The sequence below is a fragment of the Condylura cristata genome, unplaced genomic scaffold (assembly GCF_000260355.1).
Source record: "Condylura cristata isolate star-nosed mole 26May11 unplaced genomic scaffold, ConCri1.0 scaffold00020, whole genome shotgun sequence".
In the NCBI taxonomy this organism is placed as follows: Eukaryota; Metazoa; Chordata; class Mammalia; order Eulipotyphla; family Talpidae; genus Condylura; species Condylura cristata.
The window spans coordinates 31,285,001-31,307,002 of record NW_004567121.1 but is presented as its reverse complement, the minus strand read 5'-3'; the positions used below and the strand labels follow the sequence as shown (position 1 = coordinate 31,307,002).

Below are 22,002 nucleotides of genomic sequence, written 5' to 3'. Positions count from 1 at the left end.
CATTGGGTCAAGTGTCCAGACTGGAGCATGGACAGCAGATGAGTATATTATGCTAATTTTAAATTTACTGAAGTTGGTAACTTTACTGCATTTAAGAGACTATTTCTGTTCTTAAGAACTACACTCCTGGGCCCTCCCTGGTGGCGCAGCGGATTAAAGCACAGCACTGAGAAGCTTAAGCCATTTCCACATGAGTTCGACCCCCGCCCTGGAGGTGACCCACAGGGCGCAGCAGACCTCTCCTGACCCGCCCGCTGCTCCCCTCAGCAGTGTACTTTTGTCGATCTGCCTGTTCTGCTCCCTATTCTGTCTCTGGTGAATCCTCTCACCCTCTGCATCTCTGGCCTGTACCCCAGTTCTGTGTGCATAAGTAAGTAACTCTTAAAAAAAAAAAAAAAAGAACTACACTCCTAAGGATGTATTTGAGGTAAGGAATCCTGATACATTCAACTCACTGCCAAATGGCTCAGAAAGAAATTGTGTGTGTGTGCCTTGTCTGCTTATACAGAGAGAGACAGACTGGATGGGGGAGAGTGAAAGCAAATAATAAAGCAAAGCAAGGAAAATATTAACAGGCAAATCTGTGTGAGATATATATGGTGTTTACATACCGTTTAAACTCTTGCAGCTTTCCCGTAAGTTTAACATTAGTTCCAAATAAAATGCTAAGAGGTAAAGTGCAGTCAACCACTGCCCTCTATCCCTCAGCTGTGGCACTTCCAATCCCCCCTGTTTTTGCCCCATTCTTTTAATCAAGGTAGCACTGCCTTTGAACATACTGATTTGAATGTGCTTTTATGTTTATGGCCCTTAGCAGACTGAGAACTCAGAGAAGCTGAGCTTCTATTCTGCTTCGTGCACAGGTGCACTCAGCCTGTAGCAGGGGACCAGCGACAGCACGTGGCACGGACCAGACTGGATGAAGGAAAGTTTGGCTGATGGGCAGGTCGTCCCTTAAGGCCACTGTCTCATCCTTTCTTCCCCGCTCAGGACTAGAGAAACTGAAGGGGAGAGCTTCCAGGGCAGCTGGGCTAGAGAAAGCCAGGAGAGGGTGCATGAAACAGGGATTAACCGGAAGTCCACACACTGTGTGCAGATGCGTCCCAAGCAACAATGACCATTGATTGTGCTGTTTGTGTCAATGCTGTTGCTGCTGCTGCTGCCAGCCAGAAATTTGGAGATTTTTTTTTTTTCGGGATGGGGATGGGAAGGAGAAGGACCAAATACTCTACAGCAAAACAAACAAATAAACAACAACAAAAAACCATAGGAGATGGTGACATGAAATGCCACCAAAAATGTCAGGCCATTGTCCAATCACTGCAGTGAAGCTGCGAATTGACAATAGGGTGTTTCTGCAGAAGCCTCTGAGGATTATTAATGTCTCATTCTTAAATATGAATAGACAGTGGGACCGTCAGACATTTGAGAAAAGCTTCCAGTATAGCAGAGGTGGACATAAACAAAGCATGAAAAACAGGAATTCAGAATGAACAGAGCAACATAAGAGTACCATAAAATTCCCATTCTGCTTTCCAGAGAGGAAGAGAAAATGATGCAGGAAATAAAAATATAACAAAAAGGGAATACAGAACAAGAAGTTACTGTTCGAAATTATTTGAATAAAAACTGAACACAAAACTTTTAAGATAAAGTTTGGGGGGAAAAATCCCATATTTCTCATCACATAGAATTTTAAAAAGTAAACAAATGAAGAGAATCAGTTTTGGCAGTTTAACACAAGAAAATGGGGAGAAATACAAGGGGAAAATTTCAGTATGTAAAGATGCCCGCTTCCATATTAGAAAAAGCTGGTTAATCAGGCCAAGAAATATCACTTTAAAATATAAGAATGGGGACAAAATCCAGAGAAAAAGAGAGGTCACAGGAAGAGTCAAAAATGCAAAAAGATGTGCTTCTCACAGCAAAGCCTGAAAACCCGAAGCAGCTGGTACTGGTGGAGATGGGGGTGGCGGATGAGCTTACTGTGGAGAATCTGCCTGCCAAGAACAATCAGAAAAGATGGAAAATACTTTTTTTTTTAAAGTGCCTTTAAAAGCATCAAAGGCAAAAGGGATAGGAAAAGCCAGAATCCTAGAGAAAAAAGAACCCAGAGTGGTGTGCTGACATAACCTCCCGGGCATCTTTTGATTTGCGAGCAGAAGCTTGAGAGGCTGGGAAGCTGAAGGGTTTCTGGAAATCTTAAGGAGCTTGAGGGTGAAAATTCGGGTGTTTGCACCCATGAGAGAGCAGGCATCCTCGGCTCTCAGTGGGAATCACTGAAGTTACCCCTTCAAATAGTGTCGCACCAACCCTCACAAAACTGTTCTTCCGCAGCTTAATTACTTACTGCAACTATAACTGCTGGTCAAAAGCAAAAGAAAATCCTTTCCGGAGGGAGATAAAAGCCTCAGGTTGTCTACACAAATTTTGATATGTAATGTCAGGTACTGACCAAAAGAACTCTCCCAACTTGATGGCAATTCTGTGTGCCACCTTGCCTGGGCCATGGGGACGCAACTGACGTCTAAACTGGCATCTCCGATAAAGCAGACTGCCCTCAATGCTGTGCCCCTTGTCCAGTCAGTTGAGGCCCTGAAGAGAACAGAAAGTCATAGCTAGAGAGAATTCCTTCTGTTGACTATCTTCGAGCTGCTACGCTGGTTGTTTGTTTTGTTTTTGTTTTCAGACTCAAAATGAAGCGTCAGATCTTCCTGTCAACTCTTCCCCTGTCTTGTGTCTGCCTGCTTTGGGACTACAACTTTCACCATTAGCTCTTCTGGGCCTCCCCCCTACTCCCTGACTGCAGATGTGGGGGTTTGGCAGCCCCAGCCTTATTTGTGAGAGCCAATTCCTTTTAGTAAGTCTCTTTCTAGACACACACAACTGGTTCTGTTCCCCTGAAGAAGCCTGATGAGTACACAAGATTCCCAGAGGACAAAATGACATGACCAGAAGAAAACGGGAAAAAGCTGAAAAGACCCAGGGACAGGCACCCTCAGACGATCTTTATTTTGATTGCAAATATATCATATCTAAATTTTTACTTTTTAAGAATAAAATTGCACTTTTAAAAAATTGTTCACAGATACACAGAGTCGATTGTACACCTGAAACCCTTCGTGTTGGAAATGAGTTACCTCAGTCAAGAAAAAAGTAATCAGCTAGTCACAGGACTCCATTAAAACAAAACTGTGGACAATACAATACAAAAGGGGGTACTCCGGGGATCTGTGACTCATCAAGAAAGTAAGTGACAAGATGGAGAATTTCAGGAATTGGTAACTATACAATTATAAATTGAAATGTCTGTCAGCAAAGCTTATATATAGCAAAAGAGAGGATTAATGAACTGAAAAATTAGAGGTAAAAACCTAGGTCAAAAAACAAGAAAAAAGGTATTATACGTAAGTTACAACTCAATTTTTAAAAAAAAAAGTTCAAAAATAAAATTGAATAAGTAGGCAATGCCTGTAACAGAAGGTAGAATATATTAGAACTCTGAGCGAAAGGGTTATGAAGGAAGAGCAGTAAAAGGTGTGGAAAGACTCAGGGAAGCGTTTGCGGAGGATCTGAGATGATTTTAAGTGATGGGCTGGCAGTGGTGGCACCCAGCAGAGTGGAAGAGGTTCAAAACTGGCACGCGAGCAAAGTGCAGAGGACAGGACAATTTTAAAAGGTGGCAAAGCGAGGTGTGTAGTGGGCAGCAAGAGAGGCCCTCCTGCTCGAGGAAGCCCTGGCAGCCAGAGAAATCAGAATGTGCCTCTCAGTTCCCAAGACATGGCCTCGATCACTCTGCAACAGAACCGCAGCCCTCGGTTCTCCTCTGCCATGGGGCACAGGGGTTCCTCAGCATTTTCTGGAGAGGAGGTTATGAAAGAGAGAACGGTTGAGTCCTTAACATCAGTTTGGCCTGGTACAGAAGCCCCCTAACTACACTGCATGCAGATAAGTTACACTGATTTGGCCCGCTCACAGAAGCACGACATACCCACCCCCGTCTCTGCGCGGCTGATAGCCGGAAATGATACACTGTCTGGATTCCTGCGACAGGCCTCCAGAGTGACGCTGGCTGCCTTCCGTTTTCATCCACCCGTCACTATACCTCCCGATAACGGGTAATCTGGCTTCCTCCCAACCAAATACAATTAGTCTGAAGTGACTTGGGATACGAGATCTCGAAGCAACCGCATTTTCTTCTCGTGAAGCATCTTTCGCTTAGCGCCTGCTAGGCTTTTACCACATCAGGGAATTTTTTATGGCCCACACTGCATATTGTTCACAGATTTTCCACATGTGCAGGAAGGGGTGGTAAGCGCCCCATACACAGAGTAGTAAAGAGCAAGCCTCATCCTTTAAGGATCACATTCATATTTCTCATCTCTGCAAACAGATTTAAACAGAATCTGGCTGGGATGAATGACGGTCACACACACACACAAACATAAAAGCCAACAGTTTCACAGAATTTCGTTCCTATTTCCACTCTTTTCCATGGTATCTCTTCTGACTGCCATACTCCCTCCACTAAAGCCCTCAGAATCTGCTCTCCTGGGGATACTCAGCTCATCGGCACCCCAAAATACAATGCAGCAAGGCACCAGCTCCACTTTTAAAAAAGATTTATTTACAAGAACTGGGGTACAGTGAGTGAGGGGATTTCCCAGAGACAGTGGGGAACAGAACAGGTGGATCGAGTGAAATCCACTGCTAAGGGGGGCAGCGGGAGGGTGGGGTGGTCAGGAGAGGTCTGCTATGCCATGTGGGTCACCTCCCTGGCCAGGGATGGAATTCGTGCTGCAGCCGCTGCAGACAGCCTCACAATGCTGCTTTTCAACCTTCAGTGCAGCCAGGGAGGTCCAAATGTATACATAGACTAACTTTTATAATTGGAAAGGAAAACATTTAATATAAAGGAAGACGTTGCAAACCATTTACAAAAAGACACGTAAAAAGAAAATCTGAATATGGACTTACTAATCTGGATAATGAGTATCTGGAGATTCTTGATATAATTATTTTTATTTTCTATTTATAATTTTTCATAATAAAACATTTAATTTCAATTAAGAAGGGGCTTCCCCTCCCCACCCCTCTTTCTATCTATGTTTCCACAGATGCTATAAAGGTGAATATACCTGTAAGAGGCTCAGACCACCCTCCCAGGTTATGGCTATTTTCTCATCCTTACAACAAGCAGGTGATTAGTTTATGACCCATATATAGCAGATTGGGGGGTCAACAGGTAAATTATTTTCAGTTTTTGTTACGTCATATATACAGTAGCTTCAGCGCCTAGACACAAACATGCAGACAATGAAGCTTGCTGGAATGCAGAAGGCTACTGTGAACCTACATCTGAGAACTTGCACACAAGTCAGAGGGACTTACGTTAGCTTCCATGGACAGACCTCTCCTAACTGGCTGCTTCAGTCTTGAGCTGAAGACTTCAAAGAAATTAGAATTATTGTATGGTCCCACCCCAGAGTGACACTGATAACTCAAGGATCTGAGAAACTACAGCTTACTATAGTCCCTGAGCAAGCTGGATGTCAGTGACACTTTTCCTCAAGGAGCCCCTGGCATGAATAAGGTCATGTGGCATGACTAAGGTCATGTGGAAAGAGAAAGAGAAACAAAGATCATTCCTTCACAGCACTTGATTAGTGTTCCTTTTGCTTCCAAGGGATGATAGAGGAGACAGAGTTGACACGTTAAAGAAAGATCAAGAACAGATTTCACTGACAATAGCATTTCAAAAGCAGTTTGTGTTGCAAGGTTTTGGCAAGCTTAGGTGGTTCTTAACTTGAGCATGCATCAGAACCACCTGTAGCACCTGCTAATGGGTGGGGTTGGCCAGAGCTTGGGATCCAGCAGGACTGGGTGGGGCCAATCATTTATAATCTAGCAAGCTCCCAACTGATTCTGATGCTGCTTTGAGAACTACTGGCTTGGACATCTGAGCCAGAGCTTAGTGTCATCTATTATAAGCCATTCACAACTACCTTTGGACTAGAAGAGGTGGTGATAAAATGTGTTCAGGCAGTAAGTGTAAAGCTTTCTCTGGCTAGAAGCCACTTAATTTCATTTGCCTAACCTGACCTGTCCCTTTAAACACACTTCACTAATTCCCCATATACTGGACCTTTGAGAAGATTGGGGGGAATTTATTTGACAGTATATTTAAATCAAAAGTGTTCTGAAATTGTCAGATGAAATGCATTAGATAAAGTACTAAGTATTAACATGCATGAAGAATGTTCTATTATAAAACTCCTGTTTTCACTTTTTTGCAGTTCTCCAAAAAATTAGCCCTTTGTGGTGAAATTTTCCATGCTTGGTTTCAGCCCAAAGGTGTTTTTTTTTTTTTTTTTGCAAAGTTTGAGAAAAATATATTAAATAGTTTTGAGTTATGAAAAAGACAAAAAAAAAAACCCACACAATTTTTCCACTTTGAAAGCAATTTTGGGATTTTTTAAAAATATGCAGATAACTAAAAAATAGCTGAAGTTGAAAAGTTGAAACTTTCCATGAGTCTTGTTTTCAGCAAGGTATTCTGGGTAATTCAGAAAAGGTCATGTGTGTGTACATGCACATAAAAAATATATATTTAAATAAATGCATAAGAGATTGGAGAAACAGCATTTCCTCATGCCCAGTAAAAACCTCCCTTGAGTAAGGGGGTCAGTGTCTTCTGGGGTCTTTGGCAGATCAGCTTAGTTGGCTGCCTGCCCTTTGGTTTTCACACAGCAGGGCTCCCTGACAGGCCAGGTGTGCACACTGGAGGACCTTGCACCCACCGTGTCTGCAGAATCTTGCTGTTCCCATCACTCTAACCTCCCCTCCCACTCCCTGCTCAATTCTGGGATTTTGTTCACTGTCTTCTGGATTCAAATTCTGCCCTTGACCCAAGTCTCAGCACCAACTGTGTAGGCTCCAGAATATTCACATGTGTTCCTTCTCTCAATTTCTTATAAAGTCCCTGGAAACATTTGACTGCTTTCCACTAAAACACTCCTTGGGTATTGAAAAACTCGAGTACTAAAGAAACAAAAGTAGAAACCTTATGCTTAAGTCAAATAAGCTTTGGTGATTTGTCAAGCAGTCTACTCTAATCATCTCTAGTAATAACCTTCCTAATCCACAGGGGAAAGTGAGAAAACAATGCAGAGTCTGCTCCCAACCGGCTAGCTGGCATGTGGGTTGCTCCTAACTCCTTGGAACTTTACTCTCATCTGTAAAATGCAAAAAAATTAGGTTGTTGTTAAATGGCTGTGGGTAAGTGAGCTGATCAGGCTTTTTGCACCGTAGCCACCACCTGTGGCTTGATCGTGTTAATGCAGAAGGGAGCGTGGGCACGTGCCTGCCTGTGGGCACCTGGAGCTTGGGTGCGCGCGCAAGCGTTAAGTGTGCACACCTGAGCCTAGAGGTGAGCGCTAGAAGGACGGCGTCACTCGGAGATGGGGGACGGCTACAGGAGACGGGTGAATATAGAGGAGGTGAGACACTCCCCTCGCTCCCCAACAACATCACTGCCCTCCGTCCCCCTGACCCCAAGTCCCCTGCCCGCCTTGCCAGCCTGCAGGTTTGCCACTACAACAACGTTGTTATGTGTGAACCAAAGTTTTATAAATCTCAAATGAATGTTGGGTAGAACTGTTAATGATGACAAGACATCAATTTTAAAATGTTGCTGGTTCCTAGACTCAAAGAATCAAGCTCAAGCTATGAAAACACTTTTGGAAGCAGGCAATAACGAAGAAAAAACTCAGTTACCCTAGTTTTCAAGAGTGCAGGCTTAAGGATGAGGAAACCTCCAATAAGCCTTCCCATTTCTCTTTCACTGTCAACACTGCTCTCTGCACCACTCCCCTGACTCACAAGCAAATACATTCCCTTGCCGCTTCTTCCTTCAGCTCTCATCGTGTCTCTGCGTCTTGGGGCCAACTGCTGAGCTACTATCCAACTGTCACCCAACTTCTGCAAGCTCCTTTTCTCATTACGCACTAAACATGTTCTCTTTGAGGCCCTTAGTGACCCCAGCAAGTTATAGATACCAGAAACCTTAAGTTCCCCATTCTCTTCAACATTTGTTACGCCTTGGTGTTACCTATTGCTATCTAAAATCCCGTCTCCCTTCTAATCCACAAAGACTATTCCTGCCGATTCTGTGGGTCAGGATTCAAAGGGGGCGCAGCTGAACCCTGCCCCCCTGCACTGTGGCGTTCTACAGCCTGGAGGCCCCAGGGTTCGCTCATGTCGGGTGCTCATGACCCTGTGGGCCATCTTGGACTTGTGGACAGTTAGGTGGTCTCAGTGGCTGGACTGATGTGGCAGCTGGTTGCCAGAAGGGAGGCTGCAGATGCTCCCGCTCCCCTCAGGTCTGACTCTGAAGCACCAGAATGTCAAGTTTGCTGTACCCCACTGGCGAAGCAAGTCAGGTCCTGCCAAACTCAAAGGCGAAGGGAAAGAGACTTCATCTCTTGAGACAGAATCTGTGACCACCCCTCGTCCAAGAGATACCCATACCTTTCTCAGCTCTCCTTTGTCTTCTCTCACGAGCTACACACTCTTGTCAAGGCTGACAGCTTCCACCTTGAGCCATGGCGGGATACAGGTCTACACTGTTATCTATGACCTTGACACACCCTCGTAAAAAAGTGAGTTTCAGAAGACACATTTGTGGATTCTATATTTTCACATTCTATTTTCCAGTATTTTCTGCTCTGTTCTATTTTACTCTATTGTGTGCATTATTGTTACCGACAATGACTTATTCTTCATAAATGCATGCTTCTAATTTTTCTATTCTAATCTTGATCATATCCATTTCTGAGAACACTGCTCCCCTTCCTCACTGATGGCAGCTTAGTGGCCTGCTCGGTTCAATGCAGTGTGAGGAGCAGCAAATGTCACATCCAGAGAGAGGTTTTAAACACAGTGTGTGGCTAGTATTTCCCTCTGCCACAAGGCTGGGACTTCCAGATAGAAGCCCCTCCACCAGTCTGGAATTCTTGGAGGAAACTCCTTAGGGGCAGCGAACCCTCACATGACTGTATCATGACCAGTAACAAACTTTGGTTTTAGGTCACTGATATGTGTCCCAAGTCACTCATCTGGACTCAGCCACTGACTGCAGCCTATGAGGTGATTCCAGGACCCAGTAACGATGGCTGGCAGCCACCAACTTGCTGCCTTTTACTCTGCTGCTTCCTAGCCATCTTTCTATAACATCACTCCCCTAATTGTGTCTGTGACTTTTGTTCTTCCCTTAGTGACTTCCCCTGGCACGTCCCACATTCCTACCCCTTGGTTGTATGCTTTTCATTCCACACCTTCTCCCCATGTTTTACTCTTCGCCGGGAGAGTGATCTATGTGACACATGACAATTACCACCACAGATCCTCCAGTGGTTCCTTGTGGTTCAGGAGCCTGAACCCCGATGTGCCGACTTACGTGCCCTCCCATCGTGATCCCTCTACGTTCCTTAACCGGCTGCTCCCTGCACACAGTCAGGCCACTTCCTGCTCTCAGAGTATGCTCAGTGACAAAAGCCACTTCTCTTTTTCCATATTCCTCACACTGTTGGAACACAGCAGCCATCTGCCCCGTGCAAATACCAAGTCCTCATTCTTCCCCTATTCCAATATTAGTCCTCCCATAAAGCTATCTTTTTTTTTTTTTAACTGCAGAACACTGGTTCATAAACAGGTAGCTTTCTCTAATCTTCACAGAAGTAATTTCTTCCTTCAAAACATGCAAAACCTACTGTGTTTCCTTATCCTGCCTTCTGTTTCTTGTCACTTAAGATATGAACTTTGAGCAGTGAATGACCTCCTATTCTCCCCCCTCCCTCCAGATTATGCTGAATGCAACTTAGTGGTGTAGACTGTTTCTCACAAGTGTTTCTAACTCTGGCTGCGGACATGTGGGTCATCAGAAGTGTGTTAGTGCACAACCTGTCCCAATCGCCTCACTGAAGAATATGAGTTTATTTTTCTCTAATATAGATAAACTGTGTATCTGAGTCAACACCAACAAGATCTAACAAGCGAATCTAATTCATCAAGTTTTCCAAGCTTCTCAGCCACGCATTTGGTATGTGCTTTGAGTCTCTAAAATATCACAAGGGATGCCAAAGGAGAAAAAAGGTTCTCAGCTATAACAAAGTCCAAGTATTTAATGTCAATTTTATTCATGTATCTTTAATACATGCTCACTCTTACTTGAGATTAAATCCCACAGTGCTTATGTTTTCTCTTCCCACAGAAAATTAGTAGCAACAAATCAAGTAGGGAGGAGAAGTGGAGCCTAACTGAGGAAGGAAACTATCAGGAGCAGGAGGCAGGCACTCCACAAACACTGTTTGAGCAATTCCAGGCAGGGGCGCAACAGAAAATTATAGTCTTATCCCCACTATCTAGAATCTTCTTTCTCTCATCATCAGTCTTGTGTGTCTACCACGCAATTTTGCAAGTGGTCTGAGTATTTGCAAAATAAAAACCACTATCATCTGAGAGGTATCAGGACATACGCAACCCCCCTCTGATTTTGCTTTACTGTAGCACATGGCATAGCCAAGGATGTGCTTGAATCCATAAGAAAGAATTCCTCCATTATCAAAATGCATTATTGAAGGAGGACAAATTCAGTGATGCATTTTCAACCATTTTTATCCAACTGGATAAAACAGCCTGGTGCTTAAAACAGTAAGTCTAAGTAATCTGGAAATTTCATTTAGAGAAGATATTTTTGCCAACCAGAGAGACAAAGGAAGCTCTATGTTACTGTGTATTTTCCTCAAGGAAGGTCAAATAAAATAAAAAAAATTAAGGTTTTGAAGGATCTGATATCTCTGGAAGGGGAGGGAATGTTAGAATTAAATACCATATAAATTCCTAGAGGAAAATAAAAGCTAAATTACTTGGGTTTCACCTCTTGTCTCAGGCAGACAGAGCTCGGGCAAGAATCAAGAACTTTCAACAACCTTGAGCTTTCTGCAAACCACTTGCAAAATCGCGTGGTAGACACACAAGACTGATGATGAGAGAAAGAAGATTCTAGATAATGGGGATAAGACTATAATTTTCCGTTGTGCCCCTGCCTGGAATTGCTCAAACAGTGTTTGTGGTGTGCCCGCCTCCTGCTCCTTGGGCTGTGGCATGATGAGTTGCATCTGCTCAGCAGAGCACCAAGGCTCTGTGACCATCACAGGGCGGATGGGAGGGACACCGGGTATCTGAGGCCCGCTCGCCACCCTGGCTACTGTCGAGGGCCCCACCCTGGGTTCAGACAGCTGGGGCTGAATCCTGCCAAGGCACTTCACCCACAGTTCTCACCTGGAAAATGAAAGATGGGACTAGGTTGTTTTCTTGCCCACTTCAGTTCTAAGATCCTAGGAGTTTAAAATTATGCGGATTATTACAATTCGTGACAGTCAACAATCACCTGTGTTCGCAGGTTTCCTTTTAAATTCTTTATGCGAACATTACTGTCAAAATCTATGAAGGATTTGTGTAATTCTATGTACAAATTTGCTCACACAACAAAAGTTTTTAAAGCCAGATTTTTAAAGGAACCATATTAATTTTTTCAGAATATTAAATGTAGGCCAGATAATATGTCTAAAACAAAGGTCTCTCAAAATCATCTTAAGAACAAAGTTTCCTATAATCAGTTACAAAAATATTGTAAAGAATTGAACCAAAATAAAACCAAACAAACCAGCTACTAAACTACACATATGTCCTCAAAATCTAATGGGAGTCAAATATTCCAGTAAAAATAACAGAAGAGATGGAAACACAAGTTTCTGATTATCACACTTCATATGTTATAAAACATAACAGCTAACTTATTTTTGGCACAATGATTAGGGATTGCAACACTCTGGCATACACAAACTTATTTGATTGTCAAATGCATCTTAAATGGAGCGTGTCATGCTGACTTCAGGCATGCAGACTGAAGCCTTAGGTAGCCCAGAGACACCGAAATTTCAACACTTCAGCGAGGATCACACCACCAATATTAACTGGGCCAGGTGTTTAAAGTGGGGAGGGGGGAAGGAGGCTTCAACGATGTCATTAATTGAAACCAGATAAAGCCTTTGGATGATAAAAAAAAAAAAAAAAACATACAGATGTTCACCCTTCTCCCTGGCTGACCTTTACGGACAATTTATCGTCTACATTATTTTCTAGAATACACCCCTTTTCAGAAAAAGCAGTTTCACATGCTTCTCTGAAAACTTTATCATACAGTATGTGTTTTGTCACCACAAACAGATGAGGTTAAGCTTGTACTTCATCTTTCCCCCTCTCTTCACCAGAGTTCCTGCAAGGGCAAAGGTCACCTGCAAGCAGAGTGATGATCAGAGGGTCTGAGGCTGAAGAACTGGAGGAAGTTCCACAACCTGATGCCTTGTCCTCCTTCCCAATGGACACTGTGCACACAAACCAAAGAGTGAGACGGGTTCAGAGCCAATGTGGTAGACAACTGCCTTCAACTACGCACAGAGACATGAGACGTTACGCACAGAGTGGACGTGAGCAAACAAAAACGCAGAGGACCAACATGTGATTGTTACTGAGTTGTGAGGGGCTCACGGTGAGTATTTTCTTCCCTCTGTTTACAGAACAGGGTACGTGACTGCTACACAGAAACTGACGCACACGCACATATGTATGTGTCTATAGCTTGACACTCAGGCAGATTCTTACAGGAATCGGCTGACAAGATTACAGAGGCCAAAACGCTCCACACTATGCCGAATGCCAGCTGGACGACCAGGAGAGCAGTGCTTTAACTTAGTTTGAAGTCCTGAGAACCAGCAAACTGATGGTGTCAGGCCTAGTCTGGGCTCAAGGTCTAAACTGGGATGCTGCCGGGGTTAGCCCAGCATCTGAAGGCCTGCAAATCGGGAGTCCTAGGGCCGGAGAACAGGGTTGATGGGTGACCCAGTTCAAGCAGTGGGAAAGGATTTGCCCTGCCTCCATATTTTTGCTTTCTGTGTCCACCACTTTGGTGAGGGGAGATCTTTTTCACACTAACTGCTAATTCCAATGCTCATCTCTGAAACCACCCTCAGAGACACACTCAGGAGTGTTTCACCAGCTACGTGGGTATGGCTTAGCCCACTCAAGTTGACACACAAAATCAACCATCACAAACAATAATGCTATTATTATTTCCAATAGGCGAGTACTTTTTTTTTTTGAATGTTTTTAAAACACCTGAAACAACTGAAGGCCAGAAATTGTCTTCATATCAGTTTCCTATATTTTTTTTGACAGAGCTGTCATTTCCCACATCAGGATGTAATTCGGTGTTTAAGCTAGTTATTTACATGTATACATGAAGGAACACGACCTGAACGTGATCCTGACTGCAGTAGGGCTGACACAGGCCGTTTCTGACGTGGACCCCGTGACCTTCGCCTGCGACTGTTCACGCTCCACTGTAATTCACTCCCCGTGAGTGTGGCCTGGAACTAGTGATTGCTGCTAAGAAACCAAAGTCTTTTCTCCAGACCCTTTCTGACTCTTCTCCAACACTTGCTCTGACTAGGCACTGAGACAGCAACTGAGGGTGGCCTCTGCCCCATGGCCTGGAATGAAGCAAGACCCTGAAGCAGAGGACCAGAAAAATCACAGCCAGATTCCAAACCCGCAGTAAGTGTAGAGAATATGTAGTGCTGTGCATGGTTAAGTTTTGGGGTGATGTGTTACACAGCAGTAGACGATAGCGTAGGTAACTAATAGCTGAGCCAGTGATTCTATTATTTTCTATTACAGCTAACACTTGCATGGAACTTTTAAGTTCTCTGCACCACTCTGAATTCTTTATATAATTCCTCACAAAAGTCTTTCCCAAATATATCACTATCCCCTATTTGCAGATGAGGAAACTGAAGTACAGGCTCAGTAACTTGTCCAAGTCACACAGGCAAAGTAAGAGCAAGTATTTCAACCAGAACCAGGGTTCACTGCAGCCTTGCAGACAGAATCCTTAAGAGGCAGAGCTGGATGCTGCAGATTGTGATCTTAAAACAGTAAGAACCAGAGGAGATTTAGGGGCATAAAAGAGATCAGAAGCTATACAAAATACTAAAAAAAAAAAAAAAAAAAAAAAAAAAAAAAAAAAAAAAAAAAAAAAAAAAAAAAAAAAAAAAAAAAAAAAACCAAAAAGACAAAAAAAAGATGTACTCTTGGATTAAGATGTTTTATCTAGGGGTAGGGGAGAGAGAAGAAGCAATAATATAGTGCATGGAATGTCATCTTGAATTTATTCTCACTTAGAAATGAAAAATGTATTTTCTTATATTCAATAGGAGGAAATTAACAACCTCCACTTGGTATTAAAACCACACCCAGGGAGGATATAGCTGTACTTTTTCCAAGGGCAATTATGAGTAAGAAATGCATGTGACAAGCTGGTAGGGAAATGAGCAAATTCCTAGTAAGCTCCAAGACTCCAGCAGAGATACTTGATCACACAGAGTGAGGAAAGTCCAAATGCTAGAACAGAGAGATTCCATGGAGGAATCCTCTGATGCCACATTCAGAAGATCAGGCTACCCAGCACTCCCTCATCTCCCCCCATACCCTGGGGTTACCTAAGACAGTAGTTACCACACCTGTGGGTTGCTGTCTCCTCTGGAGACCTCAGGGTGTCTTACCTCAAAGATTATTTTATCCACTGGAATAAAATAAAAAGCACAGCACAGGGCTTGACACACGGCAAGTGTTTACCATATGTTTGTTGGGAAAAGAAACAAATTATATGGTGAGTCACATCCAGTCAACGGATCATTTTTGACGGTGTATGTGAGCGACAGTGTAAGGCTTTGGTGAGGCTCACCAGCTTTCCTGGGTGCCTTGAGTAAGTCTCTGCTTCTTCAGGAGCTCACCTACCACACAACACTCAGTGGCACCCAGTAAATCCTTGTGAATCACTGAGTGCTGCAGAAAGATTGTTCAGCCATAGAAAAACAGATAAGGACGGAGACTTAAGACTTAGGAAAGATACAGTGTTCTACAGCGACTGTTTTTGTTTTTGTTTTGTCTATCACTGATGATGAGGGCAATAAATCTTCCTTTTCAAAGAAGGCAATAATATTTGCAAAACAGTCTCTCAATAAAGACGGCTGCTTGTCTAGGTCTTAGTTGGTGAGGGCCCTGAAGTATTCCTTTATAAAGGCTACATCTATGTAAGTAACAAAGGCAACATCAGTAAGTCAGAAAACCTTCAATTAAAAGGCATTCTTATCTCCCTCAGCATTGTTCTTTGACATATTATGGGAATTTCACGAACACACACAGAGACCACAGTCAAACGGAGAGAAGGATAAAGGCAGCCGTCAACTATACCCTCTGTGTCTACTGACCAGTTAAACAAGAGGAAAGGAAAGCTGTGGAGGATTTGTGCAGTGCAAGCAGGGCCTGCCGTCACCCGAGGCATACTCACTGGAAGTTCAGGGGCCAGCTTCAAAATCTTCAAGGTCATATCGCAGCCTATTGAATGACCAATGACCACAAGTTTCATGTCCTTGGGCACATGAGTCCTCAGGAAAGCCAGTTTATGTTCTACTTGACCACGGAGTCCGTAGACATCTTTTACTTCTTGAGCATTTGGATCTAAAAGCAAAAATGGGGGCTGTTTTCACTCAGTAACTGAAAACACTTACTGGGGAGAATATCTAAAGGGAGAACACCAATACCAGCAGCCCCCATTAATTTGAAGTCTACAATGTGTAGACTTCACACATCCTTCACACAAGGACGGTAGGCACTTTATTTAAGCTCTGTCTGCCAAGTTTCCCAGAAACCTTAGAAAAGCAGCATTCTTACCTTTGTCCCCTAGATAGATAAGAGCTCATAGACGTTAGTCATGGAGTAAAAGGGACTCATGAGATTTAAATCCAGGCCTCTATTCTCAAAACCCAGAAACTTTCCAATTCCCCACGTTATCTCAGGCCAACAGTCCTGTGCACCAAGCTTCTAGGAAGTGGTGTTGCTGGTCCGAGGCCACATACCAAGAGCCGTCGGTTAGGCTGTTATATTCCATGACAGACAGTCAAGAAAACCCGTGGCACTGCTTCACTCATTTAGATCATCTGTTTGTTTCAAGAACGCAGACGGAAAGACAGGTAGAAATGTTGTGAGTTGTTCTATTTACCCAGCACAGTCCTAATCTAAAATATCCTGTCTTCCTTTACCGAGTGAACTGTCTTCTAGGGGTTTTGAGATCTAATTATAACTTTAATCTTTTTTGTGAAGGTTTATTTATTTATTTATGCATACAAGAACTGGGGTACAGGCCAGAAATGCAGGGGGTGAGGATTCACCAGAGACAGAGTGGGGAGCAGAACAGGCAGATGGAGTACACTGCTGAGGGGAGCAGCAGGCAGGTCAGGTCAGGGGAGGTCTGGCCGAGGTTTGAACTCATGCTGCAGTGGCTTCAGATTGTTACATCGTGCTATGCTTTAACCTGCTGCGCCACCAGGGAGGGCCCAGCTTGGGCCCAGCTTGAGCTAATCTTCAACAAAAAGGAATAAGCCTTCCTCTGTGCTTAACCAGTACTGACTCTGTAGCACTTCAGCACACCTGAGTAACTGTGTTTCCTCTCGTTGGCTGAAATTTCGCACCTCAAAAGCAAGTTTCCCTGCTGTTAGCACACATAAACTATTATAATTGAGTGAAAACATGAATCAACTACATGATGTCAGAGGATGCTGCCGACTCATGAGTACAGGAAACCTCGACAGGCTCCCTGGAGAAAGACATGGAAGACCCCAACGACCGAGTGGGTGGGGGATCTCAGAATAGCACAAGGCCACACACTACCCAAAGTTGGAATCACCGGGGCACTAGATTCCCTGTTCAGAACACTTGCGTGGTGTTGAAACAAACTCGGGGCTCGTTTGAAAGGCACCTAAAACTCACTAGGCCCGGCCGCTCTTCAGTTTCCTCAGTGTTGCTGCGTTTGTTTGCTTTTTCTTTAATAATCAGCTCCTCTCCTCGGTCTGGCTAATTCCTCTCCATCCTTCAAATTCTCGACAAGTGTAACTGCCTCTGAGACATCCTTTTAGGATGCAGTGGGTGGAGAGAAGCTTCCCTAATGTCCCACATTTATCCCGCCACACCACTCGCCACGCGCCTCTCCCCTACTCTGGCCTGCTGCTCTCTCCCCAGGTCGGGCATGCTGCGGTTGAGAGATTTTCACTGGCCAAGGAGGCTTGGTTCTCTATTTGTGATGTCCAGGTTTGCCATGTAAACATGTTCTGCCTTAAGTCTTCTTCCCAGGTTGGTCTATGACTCTGTCGGAGACCAGCTTCAACTTTTGAGGTGTCTGGAGGCAACACAGGCAGGACCCTAAGATGGGAAGGCGTCGGCGTGCGGAGATTCCAAGAGGGGGAGTCGGAGTTGGGTGCAAATCTTCCCGCTCTGCCTTCCGCAGAGGTTTATTTTATACATTTCCAGCAGGCAGGGGGATGGCATTAGCATACGAAAGGGGTTAAGATCACAATCACCTTTTTTCTAAGAAAATGGTCTGGGGTCTCAGGAAGAGGAAATTTCTTGCTAATCAAGAAACTCGCTAAAAGGTTTTAAGTAAGTTTCCTACTTTGAAGAAACTTGCTAAAAGGTTTTAAGTAAGTTTCCTTGAGGTCCAGACAGTAGAAAGTGTAATTTGCTCTAAATAGGAGACATGGGTGAATTTGCTTATCTAAAGACTAGATAGTAGAATCCTGAAAGACTAGCCAGAAAGACTTTTGTGGATTGCTTTGAAGTGTAGCAGGTAAAAAACTTGACTAGCTCTAAAACAGGCATCCTGGATGAATTTCCATATCTAAAGCCAGACAGTAGGAAGTTTGAGTAATTCCCTAGAAGCTGAATAGGAGGCTAGGTGAGATAGTAGAATAAGATTTGGTTTTTCCTCCATCCAGCAGTGAGAGACTTTGTAGAAACAGCCCTTTTGCTTTTATTGATCAGCCAATTGTTAAGTCACTTTTGACTTCAGAAGAATTTCTCACCCTGGTGCAGTGCTTGCTTGTCAGGACAGGCAGGCCTAATGCAGCTGAGGCAATCCAATTGTAGGCTGAAAGTTGCTCAGAATATTTTGATATTACGATTATACAAAAAATGGAGGTCATAACACAAGTTAGCATGGAAAGTCTGATCTTTCAGAGCTTTTCCCGAGCTACCCGGAATCTGTCAGACGATAGCTGTCGCATAGCTTGTGTCATGACTCGTTCTTCATTTTAACAAATTTAGCATAAAACAGAATTGGGAGGAACCGGGATCTGGAAACCAGCCTTATGGAGGGCTCCTGAGGCTCCAGGTTAATGTTAAAGTGTGAGCAGTTTATATTCTGCGGCTATCAATATATCTCCTCTGCTGTCTTCATCTTAAAGAGAGCCCATTGCTCTGTGAATCTCAAAAACAAACGTCTATAATATTTGCAATCCAAACTTTACTTCTCCAAACACACATTTGGAAATAGTGAACTTTTCTTTCTTTTATTTTTTTTTAAATATTTATTTATGCATAGGGAACTGGGGTATAGGCTAGAGGTGCAGGAGTGGTGAGAGGATTCACCAGAGACAGAATGGGGAGCAGAATAGGCAGGTCGACAAAGTACACGGCTGAGGGGAGCGGAGGGCTGGTCAGGAGAGGTCCGCTGTGCTCTGTGGGTCACCTCTGGGGTGGGGATCGAACTTGCACTGAAGCAGCTGCTGCTCGCTCGCAGTGCTGGGTTTTAACCTGTTGTGCCACCAGGAAGGGCCTGCGAATTCCTCCTTTCACCCAACAGTGTGCCTTGTATAAAGTTCCTGAGCACTGGACACAGATCCGTCTGGGTGTAAATCTCAGCTGAGCACCTCACTTTGCAACTCAGGCAAGGCCTTCCACCTGGCTTCCCTTTCTTCATATAAAACAGAGTAGCAATTCTAGCCTCTTAGGGGTGTTGCTTTGTGTGACATTCAGAGAACACAGCAAAGTGTCTTGTGTTACCTGAGAATCGAAAGCTACGACTATCAGTTCAATTTCTGTCTTTTAAGCCTCTTCACAAGTATATACATATTAAGAACATTTAAATAGCACAATGAGAATGAAATGAGCTAGATGCAATAAACTTTCAAAAACATTAAAAATAAGGAGCTAAAACATGTGTCAGATGAACTGTAATGGACATTATGATCCAAATGAATATCCAAATGGATAATTGAGGTAAATTTGTCTTTAAACCTCTGGGAGTTGTTCAGATGGTTTCCAAGATCAGTGCTCAACATATTTAGCATTTGCTAAGTATGAGATTAATGGGTAAAGTGCCCCTATAAATAATCAATGATAGTTTTGTAATTAAAAAAAAATAAACTTTTGTAATAATTAAAAAAAAATCAATGATAGAAAATCTAAATGTCTATTTAGACATTTTACCAGCAAAAACAAAAGGTTAAGAGACTACATATATTTGACTCTATATTTTTATTGTGATTTTAAAAAATATACTTTGAAATATGCTAGAAATCACTAACTTACTATCCATAAATGCAGCAAAAAATTGTATTCAATTGTATCTAAATCAGAAGAACGATTGCCACCATTCTTTCTACAGGGAAAATGTTCTCCAAATTACAATTAACTAAGTGCCTTTGGAACATGTGTTTTTAAATTGAGAACTGGTGTGCTGACAGATCACACTCCAATTCACCATGTTTTTACCAATATATATAGTCCTGTACATAATGCTGACAAGTCTTTAGAAACTGTCCTGTTGCTTAGATCTATCTCTGCGGAATTTTTTAAAAAAGCAAAAAAGGCAAAAAATCCCCATCACTATGGAATACACATTGTAGCTCATTTCTTGATTCTACATTGATTTCCAAAGATACAGTCTGCTCCTAAGTAGCTCACAGAAGAGAAGCATAATGTCAGTGCCTCACATTTACTTTTTACCCAGTTGTTTATAAACTGATCAATTCATATTCTAGCACTTTGTCACTTTTGGACTGAAATATTATGTAGTCTTTATAAGTCTGACCACTATAATTTTCTCCTGTTTTACAAGAACTGAGTTGACAGAACTTTGACAGTCCCTATCTGGTGATACTGAAATTACAGATACAAACACAATATGCTCCCTTTGTCTACAAGTTGTTCAGTCTACAAACATTAAAAAAAAACAAATTCATAATTATAAAACTCAAAAACATATTTCAAATATTTCTTTGAGATAAAACAAGTTTATTGGATTACAGCAGAAAGGTAAAGTCCCTATGGATTCATAAAAGAACTGTGCTCATCTCCAAGTAACCTAAGTAATCTAGAAAATATGCTTTACTACATTACCATAAATGCATAAACGTATCAACAAAGTTGAATGTAAGCGTAACAGCCTAACACATACACATCTGTGTCTAACTAGCCACACTAAACATAAACGCTGACATTCAAGTATATATTGTCACAGTTTCCCAGTCATCTAAATCACAAACTGCAAGGCTGGTGGGCGGTGTTGCATAAACCTCTGTGAGATGGAGCTGATGTACTAAATCTCATACCAGAAGTTTCCTAACTAGTGAAACTTCTCTCGCGTCCCTATCATTACTTCAAAGCTACAGCTTACCAACCTTAATTAAACAACTTACATGTGGAGATTAAACAGCTAAAAGTAGCACTTCCTATTTTAAAACATGCTTTGAGCAAGATGAAAATACAGTATACTCCTTACGTTTTAAAAATATACAAAACAATATCATGTTATCATATATGTAACCAAAAACATAAAAATTCTTCATAAATGAAGTCAATATTTCATGATAGCAGAACTGGAGATGAGCTACAAAGAACAAGGACATTTTGGGGGTATTTTACTTATTAACAAAGAACAATAAACACATGATGGCAACATGTTAGCTACCCATTGCACGGATGTAAAAGAATCTTGAACTATTACACAATTGTCCATACTTCACCATATTTAGAAAAATTTCTCAAAATAATTTTCACAATGAGGAATGCTTGAGGTGCTACTCCTTGAATCATGATTCTAGGGCAACCACCATTCGCCTCTTCACTCTCACAGAACACACTCTGGCCAGCCTCACATCACACAATAGTGAAGCTGTGAACGAGATCTCAGTCACAGACCCCAAGGACTTCCTTTCACAACTGTCCAGGCTTACTAAGCCAATGAGCAAGCACACTCACAGTGCAGGCGTCTCCGGTCCTCAGCTCTCGAGCATGCTGAACACACCTCTCGCTGAATACTCTGCAGCCTGGCAGCCTTCGGGGGGCATGCGGCCGACAGGAGAGGCAGTAAGCAGGCATTCTACTATTCTATTTAAAACTCCCATCTTATTGAAAACAAATACAAGACTATAAACCCAAACATATGTCTTATAAAGTGATTCTTAATGATTTTTCTCCAAACAGATGGTGAAAAGCAGAGCTGTCAAGTTATGCTTTCTATTTGACTCAAACCAAAAACCTATGAAGGATTTCAATGGGAGAAGTATGGGACAGGGGGGCGGGGAGTGAGGAGGGATGGGTTCAAGAAGAACATAATGTTACAGCAAACGACAAGAACGAAAGGCATAAAAGTGCGAGGTGTTTTTCTGGACACGGCTATGAGTTGTGTGGCTATTTATGGCTATAAGGGGAGACGGAACAAGTATGGTCGGGCAGGAAGGTTGATACTCGGTCGTGAGGACAGTGAACATCGTCAGGGAGTCTGGTCTCCATGTGCGAGCAGCGAGAAGCAGCCCAGGATGGGAGGGGCTGTCTGCCTGTCGTCGGGGTGTTAATCACAACTGCTCTCCCCTATCCAGCTGTGCTTCTTACTTCTGTCTTCTCTGAGACGCTTCACAAATTGCTTGAATCTTGACTTCTCGCTCTGTCCTTTGGATTTCTCCTTCTGACAACCAACTTAGAGACTTGACTGTTAGAGACTTGAAGTCAGTGCTGGAGACCTGACTTTCTGACTGTCCCTGCCCTTCA

The 22,002-nt window shown here is 42.9% G+C and overlaps 1 protein-coding gene across 4 annotated transcripts in view; it reads right to left on the bottom strand.

Annotated features, from left to right (window-relative positions):
- Window positions 1-22,002, bottom strand: part of LDAH (lipid droplet associated hydrolase) — a 73,976-nt gene that overhangs the window by 35,998 nt on the left and 15,976 nt on the right. For all 4 annotated transcript variants that reach the window (XM_004686411.2, XM_012727670.1, XM_012727668.1 and 1 more), the window contains exon 4: window positions 15,470-15,639. In XM_004686411.2, coding sequence (XP_004686468.1) covers window positions 15,470-15,639 — 170 coding nt within the window. The remainder of the gene's footprint in view (window positions 1-15,469; window positions 15,640-22,002) is intronic.